The 27806-nt window shown below is 42.1% G+C and overlaps 6 protein-coding genes and 2 long non-coding RNA genes across 21 annotated transcripts in view; 6 read left to right on the top strand and 2 right to left on the bottom strand.

Moving 5' to 3' along the window:
* Positions 1-2208: 2208 nt before the first annotated feature.
* On the top strand, positions 2209-11163 carry lncRNA:CR31781 (long non-coding RNA:CR31781). Of its 6 annotated transcripts, NR_047980.2 has the most exons (4): positions 2325-3860; positions 8250-8371; positions 9013-9113; positions 10360-11163. It is a non-coding gene; the product is annotated as a long non-coding RNA:CR31781 (long non-coding RNA). The 6 variants fall into 6 exon arrangements; NR_124311.1 differs by lacking the exon at positions 8250-8371 and having other exon boundaries at positions 2209-3860; NR_047981.2 differs by lacking the exon at positions 8250-8371.
* A 25-nt stretch (positions 11164-11188) lies between these two features.
* CG32832 (uncharacterized protein) lies at positions 11189-12153 on the bottom strand. Of its 2 annotated transcripts, none has more exons than NM_001299070.1 (3): positions 11974-12153; positions 11880-11920; positions 11189-11739 (listed from the first exon to the last, which is right to left on the bottom strand). In NM_001299070.1, exons 1-3 carry the CDS (start codon positions 12077-12079, stop codon positions 11464-11466), a joined length of 423 nt encoding a protein of 140 aa, NP_001285999.1. In that variant the 5' UTR covers positions 12080-12153; the 3' UTR covers positions 11189-11463. The 2 variants fall into 2 exon arrangements, with proteins under 2 accessions (NP_001285999.1, NP_724026.1); NM_165200.2 differs by having other exon boundaries at positions 11286-11739.
* A 226-nt stretch (positions 12154-12379) lies between these two features.
* CG31743 (uncharacterized protein) lies at positions 12380-19182 on the top strand. 2 transcript variants are annotated; one of them, NM_135976.3, is made up of 5 exons: positions 12380-12783; positions 13452-13523; positions 13898-14664; positions 18127-18598; positions 18659-19182. In NM_135976.3, exons 3-5 carry the CDS (start codon positions 14377-14379, stop codon positions 18886-18888), a joined length of 990 nt encoding a protein of 329 aa, NP_609820.1. In that variant the 5' UTR covers positions 12380-12783; positions 13452-13523; positions 13898-14376; the 3' UTR covers positions 18889-19182. The 2 variants fall into 2 exon arrangements, with proteins under 2 accessions (NP_609820.1, NP_001286000.1); NM_001299071.1 differs by lacking the exons at positions 12380-12783; positions 13452-13523 and having other exon boundaries at positions 14075-14664.
* CG34313 (uncharacterized protein) lies at positions 12380-19182 on the top strand. Its single transcript, NM_001103699.2, has 5 exons — positions 12380-12783; positions 13452-13523; positions 13898-14664; positions 18127-18598; positions 18659-19182. Exons 1-3 carry the CDS (start codon positions 12409-12411, stop codon positions 14294-14296), a joined length of 846 nt encoding a protein of 281 aa, NP_001097169.1. The 5' UTR covers positions 12380-12408; the 3' UTR covers positions 14297-14664; positions 18127-18598; positions 18659-19182.
* Positions 19183-19971: 789 nt separating this feature from the next.
* osi (orsai) lies at positions 19972-20829 on the bottom strand. Of its 2 annotated transcripts, none has more exons than NM_001299072.1 (2): positions 20656-20829; positions 19972-20540 (listed from the first exon to the last, which is right to left on the bottom strand). In NM_001299072.1, exons 1-2 carry the CDS (start codon positions 20695-20697, stop codon positions 20325-20327), a joined length of 258 nt encoding a protein of 85 aa, NP_001286001.1. In that variant the 5' UTR covers positions 20698-20829; the 3' UTR covers positions 19972-20324. The 2 variants fall into 2 exon arrangements, with proteins under 2 accessions (NP_001286001.1, NP_652578.1); NM_144321.3 differs by having other exon boundaries at positions 19988-20540.
* A 523-nt stretch (positions 20830-21352) lies between these two features.
* The window catches only part of tweek, a 28563-nt gene continuing 22109 nt past the window's right edge, over positions 21353-27806 (top strand). For all 6 annotated transcript variants that reach the window (NM_001299073.1, NM_001299074.1, NM_001201897.2 and 3 more), the window contains exons 1-3: positions 21353-21988; positions 24321-24600; positions 24656-27806. In NM_001299073.1, the coding sequence (NP_001286002.1) occupies positions 21866-21988; positions 24321-24600; positions 24656-27806 (3554 nt within the window). In that variant the 5' untranslated portion in view covers positions 21353-21865. The remainder of the gene's footprint in view (positions 21989-24320; positions 24601-24655) is intronic.
* Positions 21370-22393, top strand: lncRNA:CR44392 (long non-coding RNA:CR44392). The gene is made up of 2 exons (NR_124312.2): positions 21370-21988; positions 22080-22393. It is a non-coding gene; the product is annotated as a long non-coding RNA:CR44392 (long non-coding RNA).
* On the top strand, positions 22771-24102 carry CG42556 (uncharacterized protein). The gene has a single exon (NM_001169523.1). The coding sequence runs from the start codon at positions 23136-23138 to the stop codon at positions 23907-23909; it is 774 nt and encodes a 257-aa protein (NP_001162994.1). The 5' UTR covers positions 22771-23135; the 3' UTR covers positions 23910-24102.

Consider the following 27806-nt stretch of genomic DNA (forward strand, 5'->3'; position numbering starts at 1 on the left):
TTTCTATAAGAAATGTATAAATAAAAATATTCTTACATTTTCAAATTTTTTTGCAATCCTTTTCCGAAAGTCAAAGCGTAGGTGGGAACCACCTTACCATGAACTCGTATGTTTATCTTTGGCCTGGCCTTTGTCTCGCTGAAGTGGTGCAGGAATGCGACGGGAAAGTGGTTTGGGGATCGGGGATGGCGTTGTTGTCCTTTGGCGCTGTTTGGGCAATAAATAAACGTTTAGTTGGTAGCGGAAACAGGGCGACAGCAACAGCAGTTCCATCCGAATGGTATGCCGATGGCATTAGATGGAGGGCAGGTGGTGCTCCGGCATCGGGCATGCGGAGGAGAGAACTTGTTTTGGCCTCTGGCAGCACGTGCTGCTGCGGTCAACGTGTGGCTCGCATTGTTGTCACACTTTTTGCTGCCGATGGTTAAATGACTACCGTCCTTCCTTCCTTCCTTCCTTTGCCGGGTGGTTCCTATTAATGGCCGTGTAATCGGTGCTCAATTAACACACGCGAGTTCCGACCCCTAGAAATACACTGGAAGAAAATTAGAGATTTTTTCCTAATCCTGCTTTCATAAAATTGTCAATAATTTATATGGTTTAAGACAAAAATGCATACTTATTTTAATGCATACTTATTTATAATTTAAGATTTGATTTTCAATAGTTTTCATAACTGTTTTTTAAGATATAAAATATTTTTTAGTTCTTAAAATAAGTTTTGACCAGTGCCGCTGCAACATTGTGGCCTTTACCTAACATGCATTTATTAGAAATTTATTAGCACTGGTTAAAATTTTACATCGAGATTTTTGCTTTGCGCTTGCATAAAATTTTTACACTGGCGCCACTCGTTTCATAACTCAGACAAAGTATCCACTCAGGATGGGAGCGTATGGCTGGTGCTCCACCCTAAGTCCACTTATTCTGATTGGCATCGATGTCCTGCGAAGATGTGTCCTTGCATGTGCTAAAACCTGTTGACCATTTGCATTCATTTAGCTCAAGGAGTTCGCAAAGGGCCTTTCCTTTCGGCCCTTCGGTCTGCGTTACTCGCGATTTGCTTTCTTCCTTTGTAGTTTTTGCACTTTTTAGTGCCTCATTTAAATTCTAATTTTATGGCAGCGTTTATGCGTTTGTCGAAAAGCAGCCATGTATTTATGAATATATCTTTCGAAGATCTGCTTGCCTCGCTACCAACTGCAACTGCGTTCATAATTGGTTTGGAATAATAGTTTTTGCTTCGGAGACTACCTAGCTCGATTCGATTTTCTTGAACCAAAACAATTTGGCGAAATAACAAAATGATTACTCATTTCAAGCGATTGATTCTGTACCCGGTATGGTTTTTTTTTTTTTTTGATTTAATGGGAAGATTGTTGTTTATTTTAACGATGTTTTTAAATAACCTATTGATTCAACTTAGAACGTATTGAAAGAGAACATACTGCAAAGCAAATCTTTTATGTAACACGTTGGTTCTACTACTTACTTAATCACTTGAATCACCTTAATTACCTGAAATTAAAAAATAGGTTTTTGTATTTTTTAAATTCCCTATTACTAACATATGCCTTCGCCACAAGTACCACGTGCTAGTCATAAATCATCTGATTATGTTGTTTTTCGTGCTCATTGCTGGAACTGGAAATATTGAATATTTGAATCTCAGAAATATTCAAAATTACTCAAAAACGTTGAAAAAGAGCGGGCAGCGCCGAGAGCCCGCAGCAGCAGAGGAAAACGAGCTCTGCCACAGCGACGAGCATTTTCCGAGGAGCTCACGAAGTGCCACGATTTTCACCAAGGGGAAGGAGGGATCGTTCGCTTGGAGCTCCGCCAGTTGGGCGAAGGTCGGGGGTCAGGAGACGGCGGAGCAGCGGGATGGACGGGATGTGCCAATGCAAGAAAGGCGTAGCCCTTACACACTTCGAAAAATATTAATCGAAATACTAAACTTACGCAGACAATCTTGAATTCTGTGAAATATATTTTCTTCTCTTTTCAGAATTGTTAAATGAATTTTTTATAAAATCAAACATTTATATTATAAGGACATTTTGTAGAAAATATTTTTTAAAGTTATTTCATAACTCATTATCATTGAATATTAAAAGCATACTTGTAACTCAAAATGATGGTTATTTCTCTGAGTGCATGCGGGGGGCGAGAGAGCAAACGCATGGAGAAGTCCCCGACGACGATGACGACACAAAAAGCAGAGACGAACTGCGACAAAGAGAACGCCGGAACGGAACGTGAACGGGAATTCAGAACGTTGCAATCGTTCGAGGGCCTCTGGCTCGCTTTTTGGCAGGCCGCGCGGCCAGTCGTCAGTCAGTTGGCCAACAAACTGGTAGCGTCTGGTGTGGCGAGCCAACAAAAGGCTGGCAGAGCGGCCAACACCGGACCCGGCCCGAAACTGAATCCGGGTCCGGGTCTGGGTCCGTGTCCGTGTCCGGGTTGGTTTCGCAGCATCTACGGCATCACGGCTGCCAATTGAGCGGAGTTTGGGTCTCAATTTGACGCGTAGCCAGCCAAGAAGAGTGGCCGGCCAACAACAAAAACAGGTGACGCAGGATGTGGCCAACTGAGTAGGGAGATGGCGGAAGAGCAGGAGGCGCAGGAGGAGGAGGAGGAGGAGGAGGAGGAGGAAACGCAGCACACTTTTTTGGCCACGGTCCGCGTTTGATTAGCCAACTCAAACATCAGGGCCAAGATCAGGGCAATTGACAGCTCTGCTCCCTCAGTTTCTGCTTCCGCTTGGCACACAGTCACAGAGACACACATTGCCTTATGGCCACTGGACGATGGACCACAGTGGAGCCTGGGCAGTACGCAACACCTGACGCTGCCCGCCAGGATACTCCCGTTCGTCTCGATCATACAGCAAATAAGAAACATTAAATAAACAATCAAAGAAACGGAGTATTGCTCCGCAACTGCCAACAACATTCAACGACAACCAGTTGCTCTGTGGTGCTAGAAAGTGAGTGTAAACAGTGTGTGCCTTTGTGAACTGAACTGACCAACGTGCCAAGAACGAAGGGACGAGGAGGTGGGCACTCTGGCTCGGACCCAAGCGATTTGGCAGGAGCTGATTGTTTCATCTGGCCAGGCTTAATGAAATAACTCGTCCTGGCCGCGGCTCCATGTCAAACGCAGCAGGGCAATCGCCAGCGAAGCCCCAAAGGATAAGCATCGTCCAGAACATCGGAATCTCCAGCGAAGGATGCACCAAAAACATTATCCACAGGACTAAGATGCCAAAGGAAACTTTCAAGATCCGTTTCCAAAACAAAACATAAAATATATTCAATAAAAATGAAGTGGAAATGAAATGATACATAATAAATACCCTAATACATAACAGAAACAAAAGCAAGTCACTAAACTTGACTGCAAATATAATACGATGACACTTAATAGAAACATTGTAATAAAATTGAAAAGAAGTAGACAAGAATAACCACTCATAAAACTAAAATACCCAGCCTATAACTATTTTTCAAATAGTTGGCATAGTGCTTACTATGAACCATAATCGCATATGATATAACCAATATTGAGCACTTAATATAGCCCAATATTATATAGACCCAAATATGAAATAGTCACAAACAATAGTGCAATACAATACGTTTATAAAACAACGTCAAAAGTTTTATAACGAAAATATATTTCTTTATAATGAGCACTTTCGAACAACTACATTTAATATAAAATAGCGCGGGAAGTCTTCGGCGTGGTGAAAGTATAAGGTGTAAGCACAGCTGAGAAGAAAGGAATTTACAAAATCGAAGGAAGAAGTGAAAGAAGGAGTGAAAAAACATCTAAGCGCGGAAAAGTGCTACAAAATGGTGAGTAGAGTCTACATGTTGATTTAAATTGCTGATGTGGCATCTTGATCATATCTTTGATTATAGTTAGTAAGAAGTATTCGCTTAGAGTAGTATACAAACTTCTAGTAGCTTAGAGTTACATTTTAAGACGGGTACGGGTTAAGAAACTATCCTATCAACACTTAACACAAAGTTAAGATTTACTCCCTTGCTTATACTTGCAAAGGAATTATCATTGAAATACATTTGCAACAAAACTAAACCTTAAAAGCACTCCGTATTTCGGTGAGTTTATGCCACATGGTAATAATCGCCCACCAAAAGAGTGAATATCCTTAACCCCAAATACAAATACAGTAAAGCCAAAAGGGGAAGAACGCACTGGTAACAGCCTGGCGCCACATAAATAAGTCCGATGCAACCGAGAGATGACAACGGGAATGCTAAATGCGCCGCAGGAGGGCGTGCCCGGTGAAGGACTATCTAGAATTTTGTCAGGGTCCCAAAATGAATTTATAGGCCTGGGCAAAAATGTTAAAGAGCTCACAGCACACAGTACGAGATTTGCCTTCTTCGGTTCCCTTCGCCGAGTGCTTATGGTTCAATGAACAGCCACCAAGGATGAGCTGTCTGGGTTAGAAGGATAATGCCACCCACATTTTTTTTTTTTTTTTTGGCCAGACCAAAAAGCCATCCATTCTCATTCTCCAGATACCGGCAAGATGAAACGAAATTCATATATCAGAAATTAATCTCACAGACAGATTTATTCTTTTATGACTGAACGGAAACAAAAACACACCAGAGTACAATGTACTTAGGGCAATTAAATTTGGGCAAATAAGTATTTGCTTTTGTAGTTCTCGATTGGAGCCATAAAATTGCCTAGTTTTATGTTGGATTTTCGAAATTTTAAATTCCCAAATTTATGAGCGTCTGCACTGAAGAAGAACAACAACTAGCTGCAGCAATCAAAAAGTTGTACAAAGAGATTTACGATCCATTAAAACAATTAAAAATGTACCCATCGCTCTCCACGTAGTTAATTGGCCAGAAAGTGCAGAGCAGTTGGGTAGTCGAAAAATTAACACGATATTTAATTGCCGAGGACTTAGTGGAAGGACATCCTGGCAGCAGGACATTCCCTAATGTCTCCACATTAATTTTGTCTTTGCCTCGCTGTTCGTTTTTTTTTTCTTTTTCTTTTCTAGCTGGCAATGGTCGAACATTTTTTTGCAGCCGTTGAAAAGGAATTTGTTGACACCAACAATGTTTCGGACATCCTGGCAAATAATTCTCCCGTTTTTTTTTCTCGCGCCAGGAAATTGGCAACTAAGCCAAGCCAAGCCAAGTCCAAGGCATTGTGTCCTTCCTTTTCCTCTTGACTGGCTGCATATGTCCAACAAAAGGTCCTCCCATTCCGACGCTGGTCACTGCGCTTTATCTTTCCTTCCGCCAGATATTCGATTCGGAATTCAAATTCCAAATTCTGTGCAGCGAAAGGCTTGAAGATTTATGTTCTGCATTGATTTTATTGATGGCCAGGCGACGAAGGGTGGAATTTTTAAACGTCCGCCAAGTCGAGCAATTAAAACTAATTGAATTGCCAGTGAGAAATTGTCAAAGCGACTTTAAATGCATATCGATGGCGGCATTGAAGTCGAACATTTATTCCACCTCCTGCTGCTGCTGCTGCTGCTGCTTTGTGTGTCGGCTTCAGACAAAACCATAATTCTCAACGGCCTAGACGGGGGCAAATAAAGCAAACAAACAAATAAATCGCCAAATTATGATTTTGGCCAGCGTTTCCTTCTGCTCCTTCTGCTGTCATCAGCCAACGAAAACAAAAAAAAAAAAATCGCTTAGGAAGAACTTTGTCTGCCTTTGGTCCAGTCCAGTAATGATTTACTCTATTTGCATATTTTTGCACTTATAAAAATGCACAAACGATTTTTCATTTTCATTTTTCTTAAAACTTATTAGTGCGGACCGCTATCCTTTGAACTGTCCGCTTCCATTTTTTTCGCAACTTCGGCGCGCCTTTGCCTTTTTTTCATAATGATGGTCAGGCCTTTGTTATTTATTTGTTATGCATTTGGCCCGCAACTTTGTCCTGCACTGCGTATACGTTATGTGTGCGGGTCGGGGTGGGCGACTTTTGCTGCATTACGTATACGCCGCATTGTCGCAGTCTGCAATCGGCAGCGCCTACAAGTCTGCGGTGGTGATTTCTCTGCTGCTGCAGTGTCCAACACTTAACAATTTTCAATCCTGCGAGGCGTTACTTTATGATTCAGCCTTCTCTACTTTGAAAGTTGATTGGCTTGCCAAGAAAGTACTATCCCATTTTCCGAAAAAAGGAGTTGTACGATTGAAGTAAACAGAATAAAACGTCTTGTGGGTATTACCTGTAGTCGAATAAAAAATGTTTTCCTTAAGTTATTTATTATGTTTTTAACACTTGAATGTAATGCACATATTTATATTATATATTGAAGTTACTTTGGTATATATTTTTAAGCTCGTCTTAAAAATGGTTCTGTAATGCTTGCCACTTGTGGTAGAGAATTCCTGCTTCTCCATCATTGTGTTTCCAACTCTTTTCCATATTTTCGCCTTCTTCTACCGCCCTATTCTTTGAGCTGTTTTTTTTTCGTTCCCTGGAACCCAAAACGCCGGGAACATAAACATAAACAAACGCAGCCCGCTGTCGGCGGCTTCTTGGCATCAAGATTTTTGGCATCATCGTTGGCAACGCATCCTGTGGAATGCGAGTCGCGTGGCTGGCGTGTGGGGATTGGGATCGGGGATTGGGGATTGGGGCCTTGGCAGCGGTTCTCCTTTGGCGGGGTGGCGCCTCTAACTTGGCACTCTCATTATGATTTTAATTGCTGACGCACATTTTTGACGAGCTGCCCAGTTCGTTGCTACGTCACCGATTGTTGTTGAATTGGCCAAAGAATTCTTGGCCAGACACCAGCCAGCAGTTGCCAACAGGTGTCCAATTATCATTATGATTGTGTTTATCACCCACCAACACAGACACACCACACATGGGTATAACGAAATAATGACGTTTGATTGGCCTTCGGCAAGGCCGTTTGCTGTTTGTTGGCCAACTGTCAACGTCTTGTAAAATTTATTGGCCAATATTCAAGCAATTTTTTTTTTTTCATTTCGAGTTCATCGCTTTTTTTGGTTTTTGGCAGACAGTTAATATTTGCAGCCTGCCAATTTTCCGATTACGATTCTCTATTTATCTTTTTGCATTTTCGGGTTTTTGGTTTTTCTATCGCTGCTGTTTTGATTGACTTTCAGTTTTCATCAGATTTCACAGCGGTGACAACGCATCTTTAAAATTAGATGCACCTAACGCTAATATTTACGTAATTCATTGCAGTTAATAAAAATAAACGAAACATGTGAAGCTATATCATGCAGACATAAATACAATCTGAAATGTTGTTCCTGTTCTTTTAAAAATATTCACAAAAATGCAGAGGAAATTTGCGTGGATAAATGAGCTAAAATGTGGGAAATGAGATTATTTAGAAATGTTGCTACATTTACAGCCAAGAATTATATTAGTATGAATAGTTGCTTAGGAAATAAGAATTACAAGAGCTTCATTTTTGAAGTAGATTCTCTAATGATAATAGGCACTTCAAATTCAAATGATTATGCAATTTAAATATATTAAATAGATTGAAATATTATTTCTAGAAAATTTGCATGCAAATAAAGATCAAAATGCTGTCTGATGATGTAATGCGTAGAAAGGATACTACTTTAAACAATAAAGATGATTGCGCAACAGCGCACCCGTCTCGTTTCTTACCCCCAATTTAACCTAATTAAAAGCTTGCACATTCGATAAATAAACTGTAGGCTAACTGCATCTCAAGGTTCATTTGTTTACCATAAAACACATGCCGACGTGCAAATTAAGAAAATTCTAATTACAGCTAAGAAAAACTAACACTAATTACAATTTGTGCCGTCGCCCTATACACAGATGCAAAAACACAGACAGATTGAATAAGAAAACAAAAAAAAAAGAAAAGAGCACATTTTCGATGAAGCAACTGAAATAGATTAAAACGAAATAGACGCCCATATGCATTTGTATCTGTGGCCGAATCCGAATCTATATCTCAGTCGGTGCAAGAGTATTAGTCGTGTCCACGAAAATAGAAGCTGCGGCGACGCTTTCAACGCGTCTTTGCCCGCGTCAATTGCGCGTCATCGCGACTCAAAGATCCAAGAATACATAGAACACATAGAGAGCCGCAGTCTGAATACTATTTATATGTGGTATATAATGTGGCTGGTGGACCGCCACCCTCCCTTCCTCCCTCATCCAACCCATATATACATGGTTTTTCTTTTTCTTTTTGGGTACATAAGGGCAGGCGACAGTTCTGCGCAATTTTCTCGGGCTTTTCTCTTTCGGTCTTGACGTTTTTATCGCTTTTCTGCGCCTTTCGCCTTCGATCTTCTGCCCGTCAAGTGTGTCCGAAAATAGCAAGGTAAATGAAAAATTCAACACGGCGAAATGAGGCAAAATCAGCCAGCAAACGAGAGAAAATTGAAAAAGCCAAAAAAAAAAAAAAACAACATAGGAATCAACTTTTAAGCAACCAAATTGCGAATTTCACATTTTGGCTTTTAGAACAAATAAATACAAGCGATATTCTTCCTAGGAAAATCATTGAAAAACAGCAAAAACACATACATGTATGCACAAATTCGAAAATTAAAGACAGCGCAATTTGTTGAAAACGTCAAAGGCTCTGCACTTTTTGCCATCTATAGGATATATGTAGAATATATAGGATATATTTTCCCGCACAGATACGTTCTTACTAATTCGTTCGGTGCGCAGAACGGGGCAAAACAATTAAATAGTATAAAATATATTATTTTTTTGGCGCTTTCAAGAATTTTTTCTGATTTCTAATAGACTTTGGGAATTTTAAATATTTAAATTTTAATCAAAAGAAAATGATTCAATTAAGCCTTTATTTCTTGCTTTGCAATTAAACAAAGTTTATTTAGAGCTTTATTTTATTGGCCTTTCAAATTCCCTTAGCTAAAATGCCAAAGATCTTAATTTTAAGCAAAAAGCCAACATTATTTGCGAGTTCAGTTTGAATTTTTGAATTTTCAGATTTTCACTTACATAAACCACATCAAAGCCATCACTCAATTGCCACTTTCAGTCATTTCGACCATGTCCAAGAATGAATAATGGATGGGGAAAATAAAGAGGTAAAATATCCGATTGGTTATATATCACAATGTGTCAAAGCTCATAAATTTATTAAGCAGCTGTGTCGCAGGCAATTAAACGCAAGTGTTGTCCTTTGGCATCGTTTAGGACTCTTTCTGTTGCATTTCTGGACCACTTGCCATAACTCACATTAACTTAACACGTGCGTGTGAAATTAGGATGGGGAATGGTCTGGAATGGATAATATTTGGGGCTCGCCGCAATTGGCAGCTGTTCAATAATACAGTTCCTGACCTAAGTCAATGGGAAAACTCAGCCGAAGTCATTCATCCAGGCGAGGGTAAAGATGAAATGAGGGTGCCGGGAATAGCAGCTCATTGCGCCAAACGATCGGAGCAGACGGCGTGTCTGCCGTGCGTCTTCGAAAACTTATTGGCAAAACTCCATGATCATAAATTAAGTCGGCTTCATTTGTTTACGCATCGGCCGGCAGGTGGCGCTTTAATTACATGACAGCATCGGCATGGGGGATTCCCCAGTGGAATCTCATCGAGCCGCTTGCCAAGATTCCGCATTACGCAATAAAGTTCATTGCCATCCCGCCCGTCTCTCAGATGCTTTCTTTCTTCCCCATCATTTTTCCTACACTTTTGTACAATTTTTTTTTTTTTTTTTTTTTGGAAGCGAGCGTGAGAAAAAATTCTAGGCAAGATTTTGGCAAGCTACCATCTTGGCAGAGGCCTATTACCCATTCCACCAATGAAGACCAACGCCGTGGCACAGTGGCCCAGGACTATGAAAATTCTAGATAAGAATAAATGGTCGGGATGAATCAAGTTTGGGGAAGACGATCCCCGAAATGATTTGTTATAAATGTTCATTAATAAAACCTTATAGATTAAAATAAACAGAATTTATAAATAATTAAATACTTACGATTTATATTAAAAGTAAAGTGTCAAAAATAGGATAACAAGTTTGAAAAAGTTTGCTGGCTTAAATTTTATCATCAGAAAACTAGAGAATTAATGTTAAAAGACATATATTCAAAATTCTAATTAGTTTTTGTGTAAGCTTAAAGGCCAGAAAAGTATTCCTCTGATATGAAACTACAAATTAGATTGTATGTGGTCCAAAAAAGTAATCACAAATGTACGCTCTTTGGTACATTCCCAAAAGAAATTTGTTGAGATTAAATGAAAGCCCTTTTGCAACAAAACCTATTAAAAATCTTATTTTGGCAGCCAAAACTAATGTGAGTCCTTTCCTTTACTACCATTGCAGAAGCTGACATCCTAAAGGAAACCTTGTTGGCCAATTGGGGAGGAGGCCCAGAAGGTCGGGCCGATTTTCCGCTGCAACCGACGAAGGTCTGACCAACCAATCGCAACGCACAGCGGCGACGAAGCCCGGCCGAATGGGAGCATCTCGGGCAAACGGAGGGACAGTCAGCCGCCCTGCAATGCATTTCTTTTGGCAACGAGTCAAGCGGCCTTTCACACACACACACACACACATTAGGATTCCATAAGGATACTCTGCCTCGCTCACATGCGCATCGAGTGGTATACGTAATATATCAAGTATACGCCTGTTGGCCGGGCAGAAAGTCTGTGAGTGTGTGCGAATGGCCAAACAGAGTGTTGCCAACTGCATTGCCGGGCTGCCAACGACTCAACCCCCGACCCGAGGACACCACCCTCCTCCCGGCCAGGAGGCCAACGACGAGTCCTTTTTGGAGGCAGCGCATTGGCTGCAGGACGACCGGCGACAGGACGACCAATCACCAATCAAATCGCGGCTTGTGCGCACTATCACGGCCGTACGAAGGGCCAAAGGCACGGCATCCAGGACCTCAGCCGGAGACCCCAAGCCGATTGTCAATCTCTTAGACATATTATTATGCCAACGTCTCCTATATTATAGTTCTCTAGTCGTAAGTCACATGCCCAAGCCATCGCCCCAGAACATCGGGGACATGAAACATTAGTTTTATTGATAGAGTTCTTAGTTTCGAGCAGAAGCTATACGATGATGATTTCAAGAATGAGAAAACGGAATAAAAACTGTAAAGCTTCAGAGCGGAACAAAAAGTTGATGGTTGTTTTTATTTGCAAGGGGTTGGTCATTAAAGAAACCGAAGTCTCATTCTCAGGTTCAATCATTTTTGGATAATCTTTTTTATAAATAATTAAACGGATTTGCTCATTGAGTAATTCAATATGGTAAGCATTTATTGGCACAGAACTGTCTTTATAGATTGTAATATCTTTTTTGATTAACTAAACAGCCGTTTTTCAGTCTATAACGACTTTAACTTTCGGTTAATGCGACTTTAAGTTCAGATGATTTCAAATAACGCCAACTTTCAATAAATTGATTTTCTTGCTACCAATCATCTCCTGATTTGATTGGGTAGTGCGAATGATTGAACACCGCATTCCGAGAGTTCTCGCTGCGCCACCTTAGGTGCTTGACCATTAGATAACCCTGGATGAGAAAGACGGCTATGTTGACGGCCAGAAGATTGTAGTTCTTGGGTGTGATAACCACTGAGTAGCGAGACCAAATTAAGCCCGTGACTGCCAAGGAGCCGCATTGATTCAGCGATATATTGGCAGGAGGACGACTTAGCGTATCGCTCAGCCCAGCCAGCACCAAGGACTGGAAATATAAAACAATCAATTAATTAGGCAATACAAAACCAGGACAAATTGTACATTTCCTAACATTTAAAGTCGGCTAATGCCTAGTTTAATACTACATTACTTTTAAATTGAACATTTAGATTAGATTGTACATACCCATTTAAACGCTGGTGCCCAAAAAAACACAGTACGGGGTCCTGAATGGAAAATGATGAACATATATTTGGTAATATTTAATGGATCTACTCACCAGCTGGGGATTGCCAAAGTGGCTGAACTGCGCCTGGAACAAATTTATCAATAGTACTGATGGTAATATTGTACAACTTAGACAAGGGTCCCGTGCCTTTAGACATTTTTAAGAAAAACTAAAAATTTAAAAGCCAAAGTTCCAGGAAAAAAGAAAAGAATTTTGAAGTGATAACCAAGGCAAAGTGAACTAAGGTATATGTATCTTGACTTATTTTCATATAAGTGTTAACAGGTTACTTTTCAATTTGGAACATTCGATTCACATACAAAGCTTTTCAAATATGCGCGGCAATGTAGAGATGTGAGCTAACTATCGATATATCCATTAGTGCGATAACTGTTTTCCAGAAGTATGGCAGCGCCATAAAACAGCTGTTACAGAAACAAATCAAAATTTGTTTTCGGCAGATAAAAAGTAAATAGGAATAGTAAAATGGATCGCCACACAAATAAGGATCGCTCCCCATTCAAAGGCAGTCATATGGAACCATCTACACGCAAGGAGAAAAGAACGGAAAGGAATAATGTGCTGACCTACAAGAAACTGCGGAAAATGCCACTCAATTTACGCAAACAGGCAGTTCGAGAGGCTCGCAATAGAAACGAACCAATTCTCGGAAAGAAAAAGAAGCGGAAGACAAATCCCCGGTTTTTTAGGACTGCCCGCCGCCTGCGGAACGACTTTGATCGATCCGAACACAAAGCCATGTTGGCCAGCACTTCCGAGGAGCTACGACGCATCCTGCAGGATGTTGAGACTCTCTCGGACATTCCGCACGATATAACAAACGTCGAACTGCAAGGGGAGGTAATACCCAGTTCAACCCGCGGAGTAAAACTCCAGGCTTACAATAACTTTTATCTAAAGATGTACTGGCTAAGCTCTTAGTATTAGTCAGCATTATTGTTATTAACCACGTATCAAATTTACATATTTATTTCATTGTTGTGCTTTCCTAATCAATTTCTTGCAAAAGTTTTTCCTTTTATTTGTTAATCGTGTCTTGACGCACTCTCGAACATTGTACAAATGTCGGTCAATCATTTTAATGCTCCTAATTCGACATAGTTCCAGTTAATTCCACATTTTTCGCAAATTGACGTTCAAAACGCCTTAATCTGCATAATAAAAGACTGCAAATTTTTGTTTACTAAAAGAGATTTTAGTGCCTATTCTGATTGAAAAAACTAGATCGCCTATAGGTCCATCAAAGTGCAAATATCATTAACAGCCATAAAGTCTTCCATACAACCAGTTACTCCTCCAACCCACTAATACCAGTTGCAATTAGCACTTTGGGGTGTTCGTTCTTGCGATGCTTTCGTCACCGATATTGGCCATTGAATACTACTGACCTACTGCCGTACAATCAACGTGCTAATTGATGGGCTTTTATTATGAAGATATCCGTGCCCGTTACGCGGTTCTATTGCACACTGAACATACTACAGTTTCCACATATTTCACAATTCCAGATAGCCATCGCCGAGGGACGGGCCACAACGATCTATGTGCAGCGAGATGGACTCAGCACCCTGACAGTGGTGGTCAGTATTTCCTTGAATTGATTTATATCGCAGCTGCTTGCACTTGCTGTCAGTAACATCGTCAATTGGCGCCTCAGAAGCTTGAGCTCTGGCTGAAAGTCATGTATAATAAGGCAGCGAAAGTGTGTCAGAACCTTCTAACATTCTTAAGATGTTCTCCAGTCAATCTACTAGTATTATTCCATTTATTTAATACCTATTTAACACCCTTAATCTAAAATCTTTTAGTGTTAACCATTTTTACGCGATTTTCTTGACTCCGGAATAGCTCTATCCTAATTTAGTTATCCCTTAGCTTGGCTTAAACCTCTCCCTTAAACTCTCTTGATATCTCTTGACAAACGTTTTTTCTCTAACTGGTCGCTTCCTTGCAGCTCCACCAGCACGAGCCCACGATCGCTCAGCTGAAGAGGGCAATTGCTTTGATCTCACGGGCCCAGCACAAGCGCAGCCAACGCGAGCGGTGCGAAGAGCGTCTTCGTCGTCGGGGAATCGCCGACGACTCCGACGAACGACGGCAACCAGTTGCGGTGGCCAGCTCCACCGGCGAGTTAGTTCACTCCGCTCAGCGCAACGGGCATGATCATCGCGCGTTCGTCTCGTGGCGGTTTCTATGGCGCTGTTTTGGACTGCTCAACGTGGACACGAATCAGCCGATCGACGACCAACGCTCCAGCGGCAGGGCTACTTTAAAGGAGCTGGGCATTGAGAACGCAGCCACCCTAAAGTTCGTCCATCGCGTCAAGTATTTCGGTCGCCAGCGACAGAGTTGAAGACAGTCAAAACCAATGATAGTACCTCAAACAATTGTCAACCAACCGATTGGAAAGTCGGGCAGCAAATCGCGGTTAATATGGATCAACTGGTTTGGCTTTCGTTTTGCATTTCAATAGGCTTTTCGCTCCTGGGAAATTTCTCCACTGGCCTGCCGTTCGAGGATGGCAATAATAATAACGTTAAAATTACCCGCCGGAGCTTGGAGCTTACGCAAACCATTAATATACAACGCCAGGAGTTCATGCAGCGCCAATGCGAGCTGCTCGGCGACCACACACAAACTTTGGAGGATCTCAGCGAGCTGCAGATGGACCACATGATCGTGGACAAAGAGCACAAGCTGTTATACTGCTATGTGCCTAAGGTATGGTTGAATCAACTGAAAGGGGAATACATTCAAATGCTGGCTCTGCGAATTAGGGTGCGAGATAGGGGCATGTGGTTGTCTTTTGTATAAAATGGGCTCATTCAGCTAAATATTTTGATTACTTTTTATATGTTGAATTCATTCGCTTTGGTTCTTTTTCAAGTTTTCAAATTCATTTTGAAAGATATATATTATTGCTTCATTTATCGTTAATCTCCAGCATATTCGGTAAAACTAAGCTTCTATTTAATAAATTCAGTAGGGTTGCATTTGATCGCAGATCAAACAACAGCAATCTCTAAACATAAATGTGTTGATAAATCTTCTCTGGCGGTTGCCATGTGCTGTGCCATCCAAAGGCCTCAGCATACATTAGTCAAAATCGGCATCTGTGTCTCAGTTTTCAGCTTTTGCCTCCGCTTTGTTTATAGAAACTTGTTTTTCATCAAATTCAATTTGAAGCACATGCTGAGGTTTTGTTGATGCTGCGGCTTTTGGCAGCATCGCCATCGGCATAAATGATGCTTGATAGTATGTATGTACAATATGTATGTTTATTTGGCCTACAATTAGACGCCAGCTATGTGAAACGACGTCGCAGACAGTCCTCCAAATAATCAGATTTCAAGTCATAAAATCCTTACAGTACGACTTAATTGATTAGATTTACAGAGGAGTGTTCCATGACGAGTGCATTTGATTGCTAAGCTCGCGCCACTTCTGGCTTATCGAAAAGAGGCGTCGATTCTCGTGTCAACTTTATAAATGTGCATACAATAAAAGTGCTGATTTCACGCAATTTAACGATCAATTACAGCGGCAAGAATTCCACGGCAAGTTGCAATAATGCAATAATGACCTCCTCTCTCTCAAATGGCCGGCAATTATAGGCCAGCCATTTGTAAGTCGTTGCCAGTTCGTTTGCATATGCATCCCATTGCCAGTCAGCTCGCAGCGCAAATCTTTTAGATTCAAGTCAAAGGCCAAAATCTCTTGAAACGTTGCTATGGACTCCATAATCATTATTAAAATAAATTTCAAATACATTTATATAGTGCCCATCCTATGACGCGCATGGCTCTAGATAGGAGTAATCTATTCATTAAATTAATGTGCTGCCCATCCGAGGAGCCTCATTGGGATTTGTCTAATTGGATTAGGAAATTAAATTTTTGGGGGAATCAGCTATCGGAAATTGCCTTAACAGCGTTTCCCTTATCACTGTGAGTGAGTTATTGGAAAACATCAAACCAAAACTATGAGATTAGATTGCAGGTATTGGTTTCTTGGGTGTTTGAAGGTGGTTGAGTGGTACGGAAATAGCTTGGTGTTTCATGTTGTCGATGCCCTTTGAACCCTGACATCAAAAAGTAAAGTAATACAGATCGTAAATAGTGGAAATTTATTCAATATGCACTCAAGTATAGATTATAGAGATTAAAGTAATGATTAAAATAGTAAACACATTAGAATGTTAAACTGTTACATCGCTGAGATAATTACATTGTTTACTCTGTTCAAATCGACCGGACTTGAACTATCTGATCTCGTAGAACCCACTAAGTTAAAGCCACATTTCACTGAGTTAGCTACACACACTGTGTGCCATTGAAGCGTTCCACTTGCCGGGGGGCGTGTTTGGGGAACATGCCACCTGAATGCCTCGACACACGTTCCCTGTTATCTTGACGTTTCTTCAATGACTATCATCCCACATTGGCGCGACTGGTTTCGATTTCACCACGCAGGAGGGGTCAGTGGAGCGCTTACAGATCTCAATTGCTGCTTTCGCATTCCCATTCGCCACTTGTTGAGTGGCTAGCTTTGCATGTTCCCTCGGCTTCGTTCTTCCATGAAGTCGTAAATTGTTTATGTTTACCCTTGGCCAATACCCTCTCCAACAAGCCCCTCCCCCCTCCCCCTCCAAAAAGGGGGGCTTGCCACTTTGGTCGGTAACTTTATGTGACCATCGCGTGTTGCTTTAATGGCCATAAAGAAATTGCGTTAGATGTAAAATGTTGCGTTTATCGCTTACGTATTGGGAGGTTATACAACATTTTGCAAGCCCTTTTAGAGATTCTGAATCCTATATCTATCCGGTATCTGATTCTAAAAAATCAAAGACTAACAAGTCGTTATTACATTTTATTTCATCTGGCATATTGACTCTTCCCTAAGTTTTGAAAGTTGTTTAAACTCAGTGCAAGCTGACTTGTTTAAAAATGGAATAGTTGTCTAAGGATTTGGATTATTTAGAAAGTGTTTGTAAACAGTCAATCATTTCAGATAAGTGACGGGAAATAGCGCCTTAACTGACGAACGCTTTTCAATTTTTGCTTAAAATAACATTGTGCATTTCACTTTAGATCGACATTTTGACATATCTTAACCTCGTCGCTGATCTTTTTGTGTATTTCTGTATATTGCCTCACATTTTACCTACGCTTTCCACTGGCTAAACGTACACTGAATTTGTTTGCTTTTGTAATGTGAAATGTTTTTGCGGTGTTTAATTGGGCTCGACATTGGCCGCCCAACGAAATGCCTTTGTATATACACTCCGACTCGTATTTATGTGCTTAGTTTGCCTAGTTGTTAGTTCACTTTAACAACTTGACTTATTGCCCAATGCCTCCTAGTAGGGAAACCCATCCGGCCATCTCTTTTAGTGCAGATTATAATTTATTGCACTTGGCAATTAAAAGCAAAGTAATTCAGCTCGTCATATGTTGAGGAGATTTCATTTAACGCTTGACCCCCGAAAGTCGCAATAAAAATTTAATTTTAATGCCGGTTTCTCTTCACTCTCGTTTCTCGAAAAAGAACTTGAATTTCTTTTGATTTTTATAGTCGCGTATCAATATATATTGAATTGGCTTAGTGGCCTCAATTTCACTTCATTTAGACTTTATAAAATTCTCATATCATCTGCAAGTAATAACAACTTTCTATAAAGTACATTAAGTGCTTAATTTCGATTAATTACTTGTCTAATCACACTAGATTACTGTGCCAGAACACTTTTAATTAAGTAAATCTATTAGAATTTAATTACAATATAATTGCCAGTCATTAAATATAGCCAATTCATTAATATTTCCAATGCCTATCAGTAAATAGTTCTGAGGTGAGTGTGCAGGATGACACCTGCTCATAGATAAATCAGTCCATTATCTACACAATCCACTCATTAACAAATTTTTTGGAAAAAGGGTTGATGTATTCCTGCTTATCGGTGCTTCCCTATCATTATGTTCACTCGCGAAATGCTCAAGAAGCGAGTGATTCACTCCTCCACCCCCAAAATCGTTTTTCAATTTTTCAAGGAACGTAACCTTCGGTCTGAAATTCTTCATAATGTAAACGAAGAGGAATTATTTTTCTTGTTTATTTGGTTTAATTGGCCGAAGAATAGTGTTCAACTAAACAAATCCATGAATATGATTCTTCGTTTTCCAGGTTGCCTGCACAAACTGGAAGCGTGTGCTAATGATGCTCACAAATAAGTGGCACAACGGAACCGATCCCCTCCAGATTCCCGGATCCCTGGCCCACTCCGTGGGCATGTTCACTAAGCTCTACGATCTATCCGAAGCGGAACAGCAACAGGTTCTCAGCGACGAGTATACGCGATTTATCCTGGTGCGACATCCGCTCGAGCGTCTTCTCTCCGCCTATCGAAATAAGTTGGAGGGGGATTCCCCCAGTGCCCGCTACTTCCAGTCGCGCGTTGGGCGCCAAATCGTGAAAGAGCTGCGCCCGGGAGCCAGCAACAATTCGTTGGAACGCGGCGATGACGTCAGCTTTGGGGAGTTCATTCAATATCTGGTCACCCCGGAGCTGAGTCGAGCCAATCAGTCGGACTACAACGAGCACTGGGAGGTTATAGCCAAGCTGTGCAATCCCTGTGTAATGAAGTACAACGTAGTGGGTGAGTTGCAAGATCGTATTACCGAGATGCCATCATTGATTACTACTACTACTTTCCCAGGCAAATACGACACTCTCTTGGATGACTCCGCGTTGGCTCTCTACCTGGCTGGAGCCGACAATCTAACATTCCCCACTGGCCACAAACCGTCGAGCACTCGAGCCAATCTGCGCAACTATTTCGATCCCCTGCCCATCGGTGCCATACGCAAGTTGTACGATATATATGAGGATGACTTTCGACTCTTTGACTACGCACTGGACGAGGTACTCGGCTTTGAGTTTGGCTAATTGTGAATGAAAAGCTGCTCTCTCAATATCCCCAAGTCACCACCATAACGCTTTCCACTGGAAAAGATTGTGATTTTAGGCTAGGACTTGTAGATTTAGGTGCACTCCCATGCGAATATTATTTTTGTTCTGTATACATACCTTCCCGCGCACAAATGTTTCCAAGGGTTTTTGACTGTAAAACTTAGTTATAATCATTAATGTTTCATCCTCTAAGGTTTATATATATTAGGCAATTCAAATTGTCAATCGATTAGTGTTAAATTATTACATTATTAAATACATAGTTGCATTAAAACTGCCGTTTTGAATTTATTTCAAAGATTATATTTAAGTATTTTAATGAGATTTATTTATTATTTAAATCTCGTTTGTCTTTGAAAGTGCCGATCAGACAGCCTACGTAAATACGCAAATAACTGACACCTAATCATGTAATAATCTACTTGCAATGAACGCGCGCTTTTCGCACTGACATTCCGGCTCACTGTTATCAGTAAAAAGCTCGCTGATAACATTGAATAGTGAATGGTTTGAACGTAGATCTTTAGTTGCATTGCAGAAAAGCTTTCATGTTTTCGTCAGCGCGAAACGAAAAGCTCAATCAGCTCGAATACGTCGGCGATTGTTTATCACCAAAACATGGACGGTTAAATGGTCAGCGTGTATATATTTATAGGTATACTCGTACTGGGGCGACCTGCGATCAGCGGTCAGATGAATTTAAATACGCAGTATTGTCAATACGCGACGGCGAGACGGCGCCCAACGCATGCGGGCATGTTGGCAGGCGCACCGAATATCTGATAGATACTTTTTATCACTGCGACATATCCGAAATAGACCCAGATAAACATACACCTGCCAGGCCCCTTCCGGCGGAATCCCTTGAAGGTCACCGCCCAGAGGGAAAGTTGGGGATCGAACAGAAAAAGAACTTACACCTGAAATGGGAATATGGCTTATTATTGCTAAACTATTTCCAACATTATCTTAGAGCACGAATGATAATGCCACACAAGTTACCATTGGAGGCCGCCAATGCCTTGGCTATTTTAATAGCCACATTTGTTTTGAAATCATAAAAGTCAATTGGTTTATTCAATGACTGCTTCGTTTATTCGCTACGTCCGTTTTTCGCTTTTTTTTGGGTGCCTCAATAACAAACTTTAAGTTGGACATTGACAAGACATTCGAAATTATTATTGTGTGTTTTGGGTTACGTTTCTTTTGGCCGAACAATATGCATTTCAGTATGTATATATTTTTTTAGTTTTTGTGTGCGACAAGCAAGGCGAAACGTATCATATTCTCATGATTCTTTCTACACCTCCTTCTTCGTGCTCCCCCCGATCCACAGCATCAGTCCTTGAGTTTTTGCAGCGATTTCCGCATCGCTGCCACGCCTCCCGCCCGCCGATTTACGTTCCGCCCACTTAGTCATTGTAACTATAGCGCTGCTTGACACTTCGGTACTTCTTCAGCGAGTACAGGGCCTCCACCTCCTTGGCCAAGTAACGTCCTTGGGCTAGCAGGGCGACGATCTTCTTGGGATCCTGCTCGTCCTTGTGGTTCATGAAGGCATCGTGGATCTGCTTCCTGAACTTCTGCGGCCCGTTCAGGCCGGGATATTCGCGGCCCAAATACTGCAACTGCAAGTGTTTACGCAATGTCAATTGGGGATGGTCTAGGTTGAACTTTTTTCGGTTCTGCTTTTTCGTTGGGTGGGGTGGTGCACGTGCCGCCGGGAAACTGTGCGCAACTTACGTGCTTGTAGAGGCTAATGACTTTCGAGCGCAGCTGTGACATCACCAGTGGTCAGCGGAATTGGTTTGTTTGTTAAATGCAAGTTAACAACTGATTTGCAGAAGCTTTTCTCTGCTTTTTGTTTATTTTATTTCAAGCGAAGTGAATCACACGGCTGTTTGAAAGGGACTAACGCGTAGCTGTGAGTTCCCCGCTAGCGATGGCAGCGTGAGTGCTTTTGGCGAAGGCACTAACTAATCTAGACTAGGTCGTGACTCATTCGTGACTCGTGAAGATACAAGTAGATAGAGATATTCATATGTGATACGAATATTATATTTTGAGCGTAATTTGTTGCACACTATTTAACAATGCATTTCAATAATAATGGTCAGTCGGATATTTCTTGTTATTGTTCTACCATTGAAATTAATGTTGCATTTCTTCTTTTGAAATAATAATGATAATTATAATGATAGACTATTTTTTACCTAAACGATTATGTTACTTTATTTTTTAAGATTATTTTTACAGCTAAAATAAATGACAAGTAAGTGTTGTGTCACAACACAATTAAATTTTATTATTATTCAAATGACAGCTGTACGCGCCATCTTCACCAGAAACCTGCGCATCTCTCCCGTGAGCCGTGACTATGGCGCGTCACCCGGCGTTGCCAGTCAGTTAATAGCTGCTTGTTGTGCATCCCCGATCGATCAGCTGTTCGCGAAGAAGAAGAAACGATGGGAGTGTTTTCGTCCGAGGCGAAATTATTTTTATTTTTTTCGCGCTTCATAGCCAGCGATTAATGAGCTAATCTAGCTTAAAACGCGACCGGGTAGTTGCAACTCTTGCTGTGATAAAAGGCAGTGAGCTGCCTCGATGAGAAGGCGAGAAAAAACGAATCGAAAATTGAGACACCCGCGACCTCCGAAACAAAGTGGGAAAAATCGAACCTGTGTGCGTGTGTGTGTGTCTGCGTTCATTAAAAGTGTGTGTGTAGAATAGTAAATTTAATTTAAAATTAAAGAGCCCAATGTGTGCAATCCATAATCGAATCATATACACAACCTGCGATCGGTGATAATGAGCGCGGCGATGAGCAATCGCTAATCGCGAGTGCAAAACCTGAGTAGCAGCAGCAACAACAGCAACATCAACAAACGCAGCAGGCGAATCCAGCACACACCGCACCGCCCCGCCCCGCTTACATACACACAGAGAAGCGGCGATGGAGGCGTTGGAAGTGGAGGACACCAGCGATGACAGCCTGCCCATGGGATTCCCAGAAGTGGGCACCTGGAACAGCACCCATAATGTCTCCTTGAACGACATGAATCTGGATGCGCGCATGGTGAGAATACGCTTCAGAATGCGAAATTTAATACTCATGATGAGGGCATACATATGTGTGTATAATTTGATTAATACGACTGCCATGCCAGTGAATCAACCGACGACTGGCTTTATCTCCACATTTATTGGTTCAATGGTCAAAGGGAGCAGCGGAAAGCTTATCAATCAGCGGGATTTGGTCATTGACACACACATACTCCGCCTCCTTGTCACTCCGCCGCCCCGGTGAAGATAAGACTACTGGTTTCTAGGCTGATCTAGAGTTCAAATCGGAATTTAGATGTCCCATAACTTACTTTTATAATCGTCTATATTTTTAATTCAACAATATTCCATTTTAAGATAGTCGACATCAATTGTTATTTATAAATCCCGTCTGAAAAAAACAGTAATTCGATGAAGTATCTAAACTCTTTTATTGGGATCAAGTACTTTTATAAGGTCACAATTAATATTCACTTGGGTCTTTAATCTAACTAAAAAAGCATTTTAAGTAAGAATAGTAAGCCCTATCTGTTAATTCCATAATAAATGGTAGCAATTTGGTTTTTATTTTTTCTTATCTTATTGGCATAACTTATTATATTAAAATTACAGCAATGTAGTTTAAATGTAGTTTGCACGTTTGTGCTATTGAAGTCCACAGCTGGTAACCATTCTCAGTTACTCACTTTTATGTGGAACATTAAATCGTGTGAGAAGTAGGAATTACCTTGAGTAAACTTAGGTTTATAAATCAAAATTATTCTGTCAAGTTTCGATTCCTTTTAAACACCAACCCTTCAGACTTTCTTCTATTAAAGCCGATTTTTTTATTTGATACTCAAGGTCCAGCGTTCAATGAGGACGATCATAAAGGCCATTAACCACTCTATATAAAGACAACCATATTTTGGGAATGGTATACTTTAGCATTAATTAAAAATTATCAAATCCGACGGGGCACACATGAAAGCTGTCAGTCGTTCGTTCTAAGACGCAGTCATTAAACAAATCATCAAAATTTCCCTTATCCTCAAAGATTTGCGGAGTACAATCATTTTCTTGGTGTGCAGTCACTCAAGAAAAGACGCAAAGAGAATCTGAATACTCGAGGAACCTTGCAACTGCGACAACCATCCACGTCCAACCATCCATATTCAGATATGCAGGCTTTGCGAACGGTGATTCAAGGCCTCTCGACGCGACATGGCCAGATTATATCCCACATACGGAGATCCAGTGGGAGCAGTAGCTTTCCCGAGTTGGCATTTTTCGACGACCTCGACGACATGGAGCCGGAGGATGAGGAGGGAGTGATGAATCATCAGTATCCCATCCTTCACAGCCGCCACTCTGATCTGTTCTACATGCCAAACTGCGTGGGTCCAGCTTATCAGGGTCTTATTTCTTCGTTGGATCAGCCTTATACCACCGACTGCTATATGGCCGATGAACAGACTTTGGTGAAGGAAAACGATAGCATTCACGATACAATTCTCGAGTCTTTGGTAGCACCTACCGAAATGTGTGTGGTGGCTTGCCCCAAGTTGCTGTTGACCTACATGCGTCGCCTGTTCCAGCATCCGTATGCCCGCTTTGGCAGCTCGATGAACTTCAGCATGATTGGATTGCGATTCAAGGACAAAGATGCTAACAAAGCCCTAACCTCTTTCGTTCACTTCGCCAGCTACAATTCGCGTGAGATCATGGATAATGGTTATTGGGCGGACTTTATTAATCCCTTGACTGGTCGCGCTTACTACCGCGCCGCCCACTGTATCCGGAAGCAGGGCCTGGAGGCCCAGCTCCTTGGCCGTGGCTTAAACCTTACCTTTGCCAATGGCTGCACCATCATTGGGGAGGAGCAGAGTGACCAGTTAACCGGTTTCATATTCACAGACACACCCTGCAAGGTCCTCGAGTCGTGGTTTTCGTAGGGAGGAAATCAAGGAATCCATGCACAGCTGCCCATTTAAATGTCTCTGATTGTGTACACATTAAAGTCCAGTTGAAAAACCGTGTCCACTGCCATATTCAAGAGGGATATTTTATAAAAATTTTACGTATTTCTCGGACTTTCTCATTTTGGTTATAATTATGAAAAATATTCGCATCTGTAAAGTAAATTTGAAAATGATGTTTTTTTCTACAAAGATGGCTTCTATTCCTGAAGAAAAAGATAAGAAAAACGGCCTAAATTGTACAGGATTTATAAAAATTGTTTTATTACTTTGAAAAATACATTTTTAAACCCACAATAGCAATAAACTTTTGTTTAATTATATTCATGGATATGTATATATTTTGCTTTATTCTTAAAACCTAATGCCGATTTGAAATCTTTTTAGATATGGTTGCTTGCGTCGCTCCTGACCACGATCACCTGGGTGACGTATATCACCTTTTACAATTCTCGTGTGATTGGCATGCTGATAACGAAGATCGCCAACCGTTGGTTCATCAAGGGCGCGTACTTCAAGATCGGTTCTGTTGCTCTAAATCCGCTGGCAGGAAAGATAATGTTCCGAGACTTCGTGTACATCACGTATGACTACACAGTGCGAGCGCAGGATGGATACTTCATATTCCGCTGGTGGCGCTCCTATGTACCCAAGGATGTCTCAGAAGGTGAGTTGAATTTAAAGAGTAATCGAACACTTTTGATGACAATCATTTTTCATAGATCTTTCCCACTCGGACACGCGCCTATCGGTCCAGCTAAATGGCTACGAGCTGCACATATACAACAGATCGGATTTGTACGACACGCTGGAAAAGACGTTTGGTCTGGAACCATCGCTGCTTATACCGACAGATGCGGCTAGCAATGAGGAGAGAAACAAGCTGAAGGAGCATCATATGAACCTGGAGAATGCACGGCAGAGCCAGAGGATTCAGAATGTGAAAAACTCGGAGGCTATGCAGGCCACAACCTGGCGGGATTTAATACCAGTGATAAAAATTGACGTTTGCTCCGGTCGCTTTGTGTTTGGAAACCGATTAACGCCGACTACACTATCGATTTCCGTGGAAGAGGCCCATTGCACCTACAGTACAAAGCCAGCTGTCTGTAGATTGGATCACTTTATGCACTTTGTGAAGGCTAAAGTCGAAAATGCGAAAGTGCTCTTCTGTCCGAGTCCCAAGTATACTGGTTTGATTGATGAACCACCGCGATATATGGGCGAAGGCTTTGTGGTGATGATGTCCAATCAAATGGATTTGTACTTCTACATGGACGAGCCAGGCGTTGTGCCGGAACATCCTGTACAGATTGTCCTGCCCAACGGTGATGTTGTGGAGCCTTCGCCTCCGGTCTGGGGCATAAATGCCAGGTGTCTCAGAGGCACCGATTTCAGCTACGGACCGTGGGCAGATCGGCAAAGAGATCATTTGTACAGGTACTTTTATCCTTCTGACTGGAAGGAGGCAGAAGTTACACCCACACCCCAGCCAGGGGAACTTCGCAGCTATCAATCCTTCGATGTGACATTGTGCGTGCTAAATGAGGCAACTATTGACATACTCTTTTCCAAAGAAAAAGAGACGAATGCAATGCACATTACCGTGGGACCTGCTTCGTATGTAGAGATGACAATTCCCTGGGTCACTCAACCGGATGGTTACACATCGAAGATCCAGGGACAGCTCTTCCACGTGGAGGCCACCACATCGCTGCAGTATCGCAGCCTGGCAGAGTTCGAGTCCTTGGAGTACAAGGTGCGCATACACTACCCGACCAAGTGGAACGCACCGCAGGATTGGAGCATATCTCTCTCCGGCTGCAAGACGAGTGCTTTCATCGTGTACAAACACAAGTGCTTCTTCCAGGATCTCATCGAGGATTGGGCTAACAAGGCCAGGCCGGATATACTCAGTTTTGTTCCGTATACCTGTAACTTTAGCATCCGCCTGCATGAGTTCGAAATCCTAATGCTGTGCAACGAGTACAATTGGATCGATTGCAGTAGTGCCAACCAGGAGAACAATCATTTGGCTTTCTGTGGAGACGTCTTTGAGATGAGTTTCGCCCTGCCATTTGACGATTTCCTGCCCAAGACAGTTACGCTAAAGTTTTGGATCCACGGAGAGGGTTTGGATTTGAGCTTATACGTACCGGAAGTGTCCTCGGTGCGTCCTATTGTTTTAGCCATAGATGAGAACGCAAGACTGCTGACCAGGGAGGGCAAGCTCATCCGGCGCCCAGAGTTGTACTCGAAGAAGTGGCGCAAGATTTGCCAGCGCTCTGCCGGTTGGATCGACTGTTGGGCAGTGCCCATTCTGGCACTGTCAATTCAGTATGTTTATCATCCAGTTCCACCACTAGGACCTGATCCTCAAGCGGATATAACTACGCCAGAAAAAGAAGAGATCTTACTGAGTCCTATGAGGATTCCAAAAGTGAGAAAATCACCTGTTAGTAGCTGGCAGCAGCCACCTGAACAGTATAGTAAATTTGATCCTGGAACGCTGGCCGCGGACCACGTTACTGTGGAACTGGAGATTGGAAGCTCCGTGCTTATGGCTTATGGAAATGTGCTGCGCAACTTTATTAGCCTGAAGGAAAATATTTTCGGCGAGGATCAGAATTTCACAGACATGGAGCAATCGAATGTAAATATGAAGGAGCCCGGCGTTGCCCAAGTAAATCCCAAGGACCAACTGCTGGCCAAAGAAAAGGAGCTGGCCAATAAATCCATTTCAGAGACTCAACCGCCCGAGGAAAAGCGCAAACCCTTCGATCCTCGTCTTTACCGTCCTCTTGAGGTGATGGTTTCCGTGATTGTACACGACATTCAGGCGCACGTAATGAAGAATTGCAATGAAGATGATCCGCCCTGTCCGGTCGTTCTAATAGAAAGATTCGGCTTCGAAATGAATAAGAAGTATCATGAAACCACTCTGCAAGTGTTAGTAAGTCCGTCGTATTTACTTACCTCGGATTGCCTGCAGCGATCGCAGAGGGAGCAGCATATTAACCAGGGTCACCTCATGCTCTCCGCAGTCCAGGTTAGAGGTCATGCCATGTTCAGTAATGAGGGCTGTGCTCTGGACGAGGACACTCTAGAATATTCCTGGCTCGTGGAGGTTCAGCTGGGCAAACTCACCGGAAAGCTTACTCTACCACAGCTTGTAAACGTCGTTACAGGTCTGGAGACACTTATACTCTTGGCCATTGATCCGGAGAACTGTTTAAAGTCACCTAAGACAGTAAGAAACTGCCATCACGGAGTGCCCAGCAATCTGTGCCCCCAAACCAAGGAAGAGAAGAAATACAAGTGTCCGTCATCCGAGGATATAAAATACAAAATGACGCGCGTTTCGGTGGATGCTGTGGATGTATATCTGATAGAAAGTGGCACCGCTTTGCATGCCTGGATCTCTCCTATTCGTTTGGCAAATTGTAATCTACACGGCCAGCGGGTAAAGTCAGGGATCTCTGGGCTACTGCCCTCCATTCTATTGCGTTTGTTTATGCTCCACACGACAAACTCGACATTCAACACCAACACCACGGGCAGTAATCGTTCTGGCAAGCTGAGACGAGCTGATCAGGATTCCCTAAAGTCTCAGGATGCAGGAGGATCTCATTACGCTTCACATGGAAAGACCGGAAAGCGAAGCTCCAACTCCTTCTCACGGCGAGATTCTCGGGAGGAGGCCACGCGGAAGCTTAGGGGAAGTTTCTCGGAAACGCATACCAAACGTACACCAGAAACAGAGATAACTGAAAATTGGGTGGAGGTGGGCTGCACTTCGCTGGGGCCTATTTTGTTGGAGGGAGCGTCGGCTCTACCCATTCCGGATCACGAACTGCATCTCGTGCAGCACAA

This window comes from Drosophila melanogaster, chromosome 2L (genome assembly GCF_000001215.4).
Source record: "Drosophila melanogaster chromosome 2L".
Taxonomy (NCBI): domain Eukaryota; kingdom Metazoa; phylum Arthropoda; class Insecta; order Diptera; family Drosophilidae; genus Drosophila; species Drosophila melanogaster.

What these genes read in the sequence shown, in the direction of transcription:
- CG32832 (NM_001299070.1), bottom strand. Translation starts at nt 12,079, where the DNA reads ATGTCTAAAGGCACGGGACCCTTGTCTAAGTTGTACAATATTACCATC. An exon ending in ACTTTGGCAATCCCCAGCTG is followed by an intron (nt 11,921 to 11,973) that starts GTGAGTAGATCC and finishes TTTTCCATTCAG; the next exon opens with GACCCCGTACTGTGTTTTTT. An exon ending in GGGCACCAGCGTTTAAATGG is followed by an intron (nt 11,740 to 11,879) that starts GTATGTACAATC and finishes TTATATTTCCAG; the next exon opens with TCCTTGGTGCTGGCTGGGCT.
- osi (NM_001299072.1), bottom strand. Translation starts at nt 20,697, where the DNA reads ATGTCACAGCTGCGCTCGAAAGTCATTAGCCTCTACAAGCAC. An exon ending in TCATTAGCCTCTACAAGCAC is followed by an intron (nt 20,541 to 20,655) that starts GTAAGTTGCGCA and finishes AAACACTTGCAG; the next exon opens with TTGCAGTATTTGGGCCGCGA.
- CG42556 (NM_001169523.1), top strand. Translation starts at nt 23,136, where the DNA reads ATGCAGGCTTTGCGAACGGTGATTCAAGGCCTCTCGACGCGACATGGC.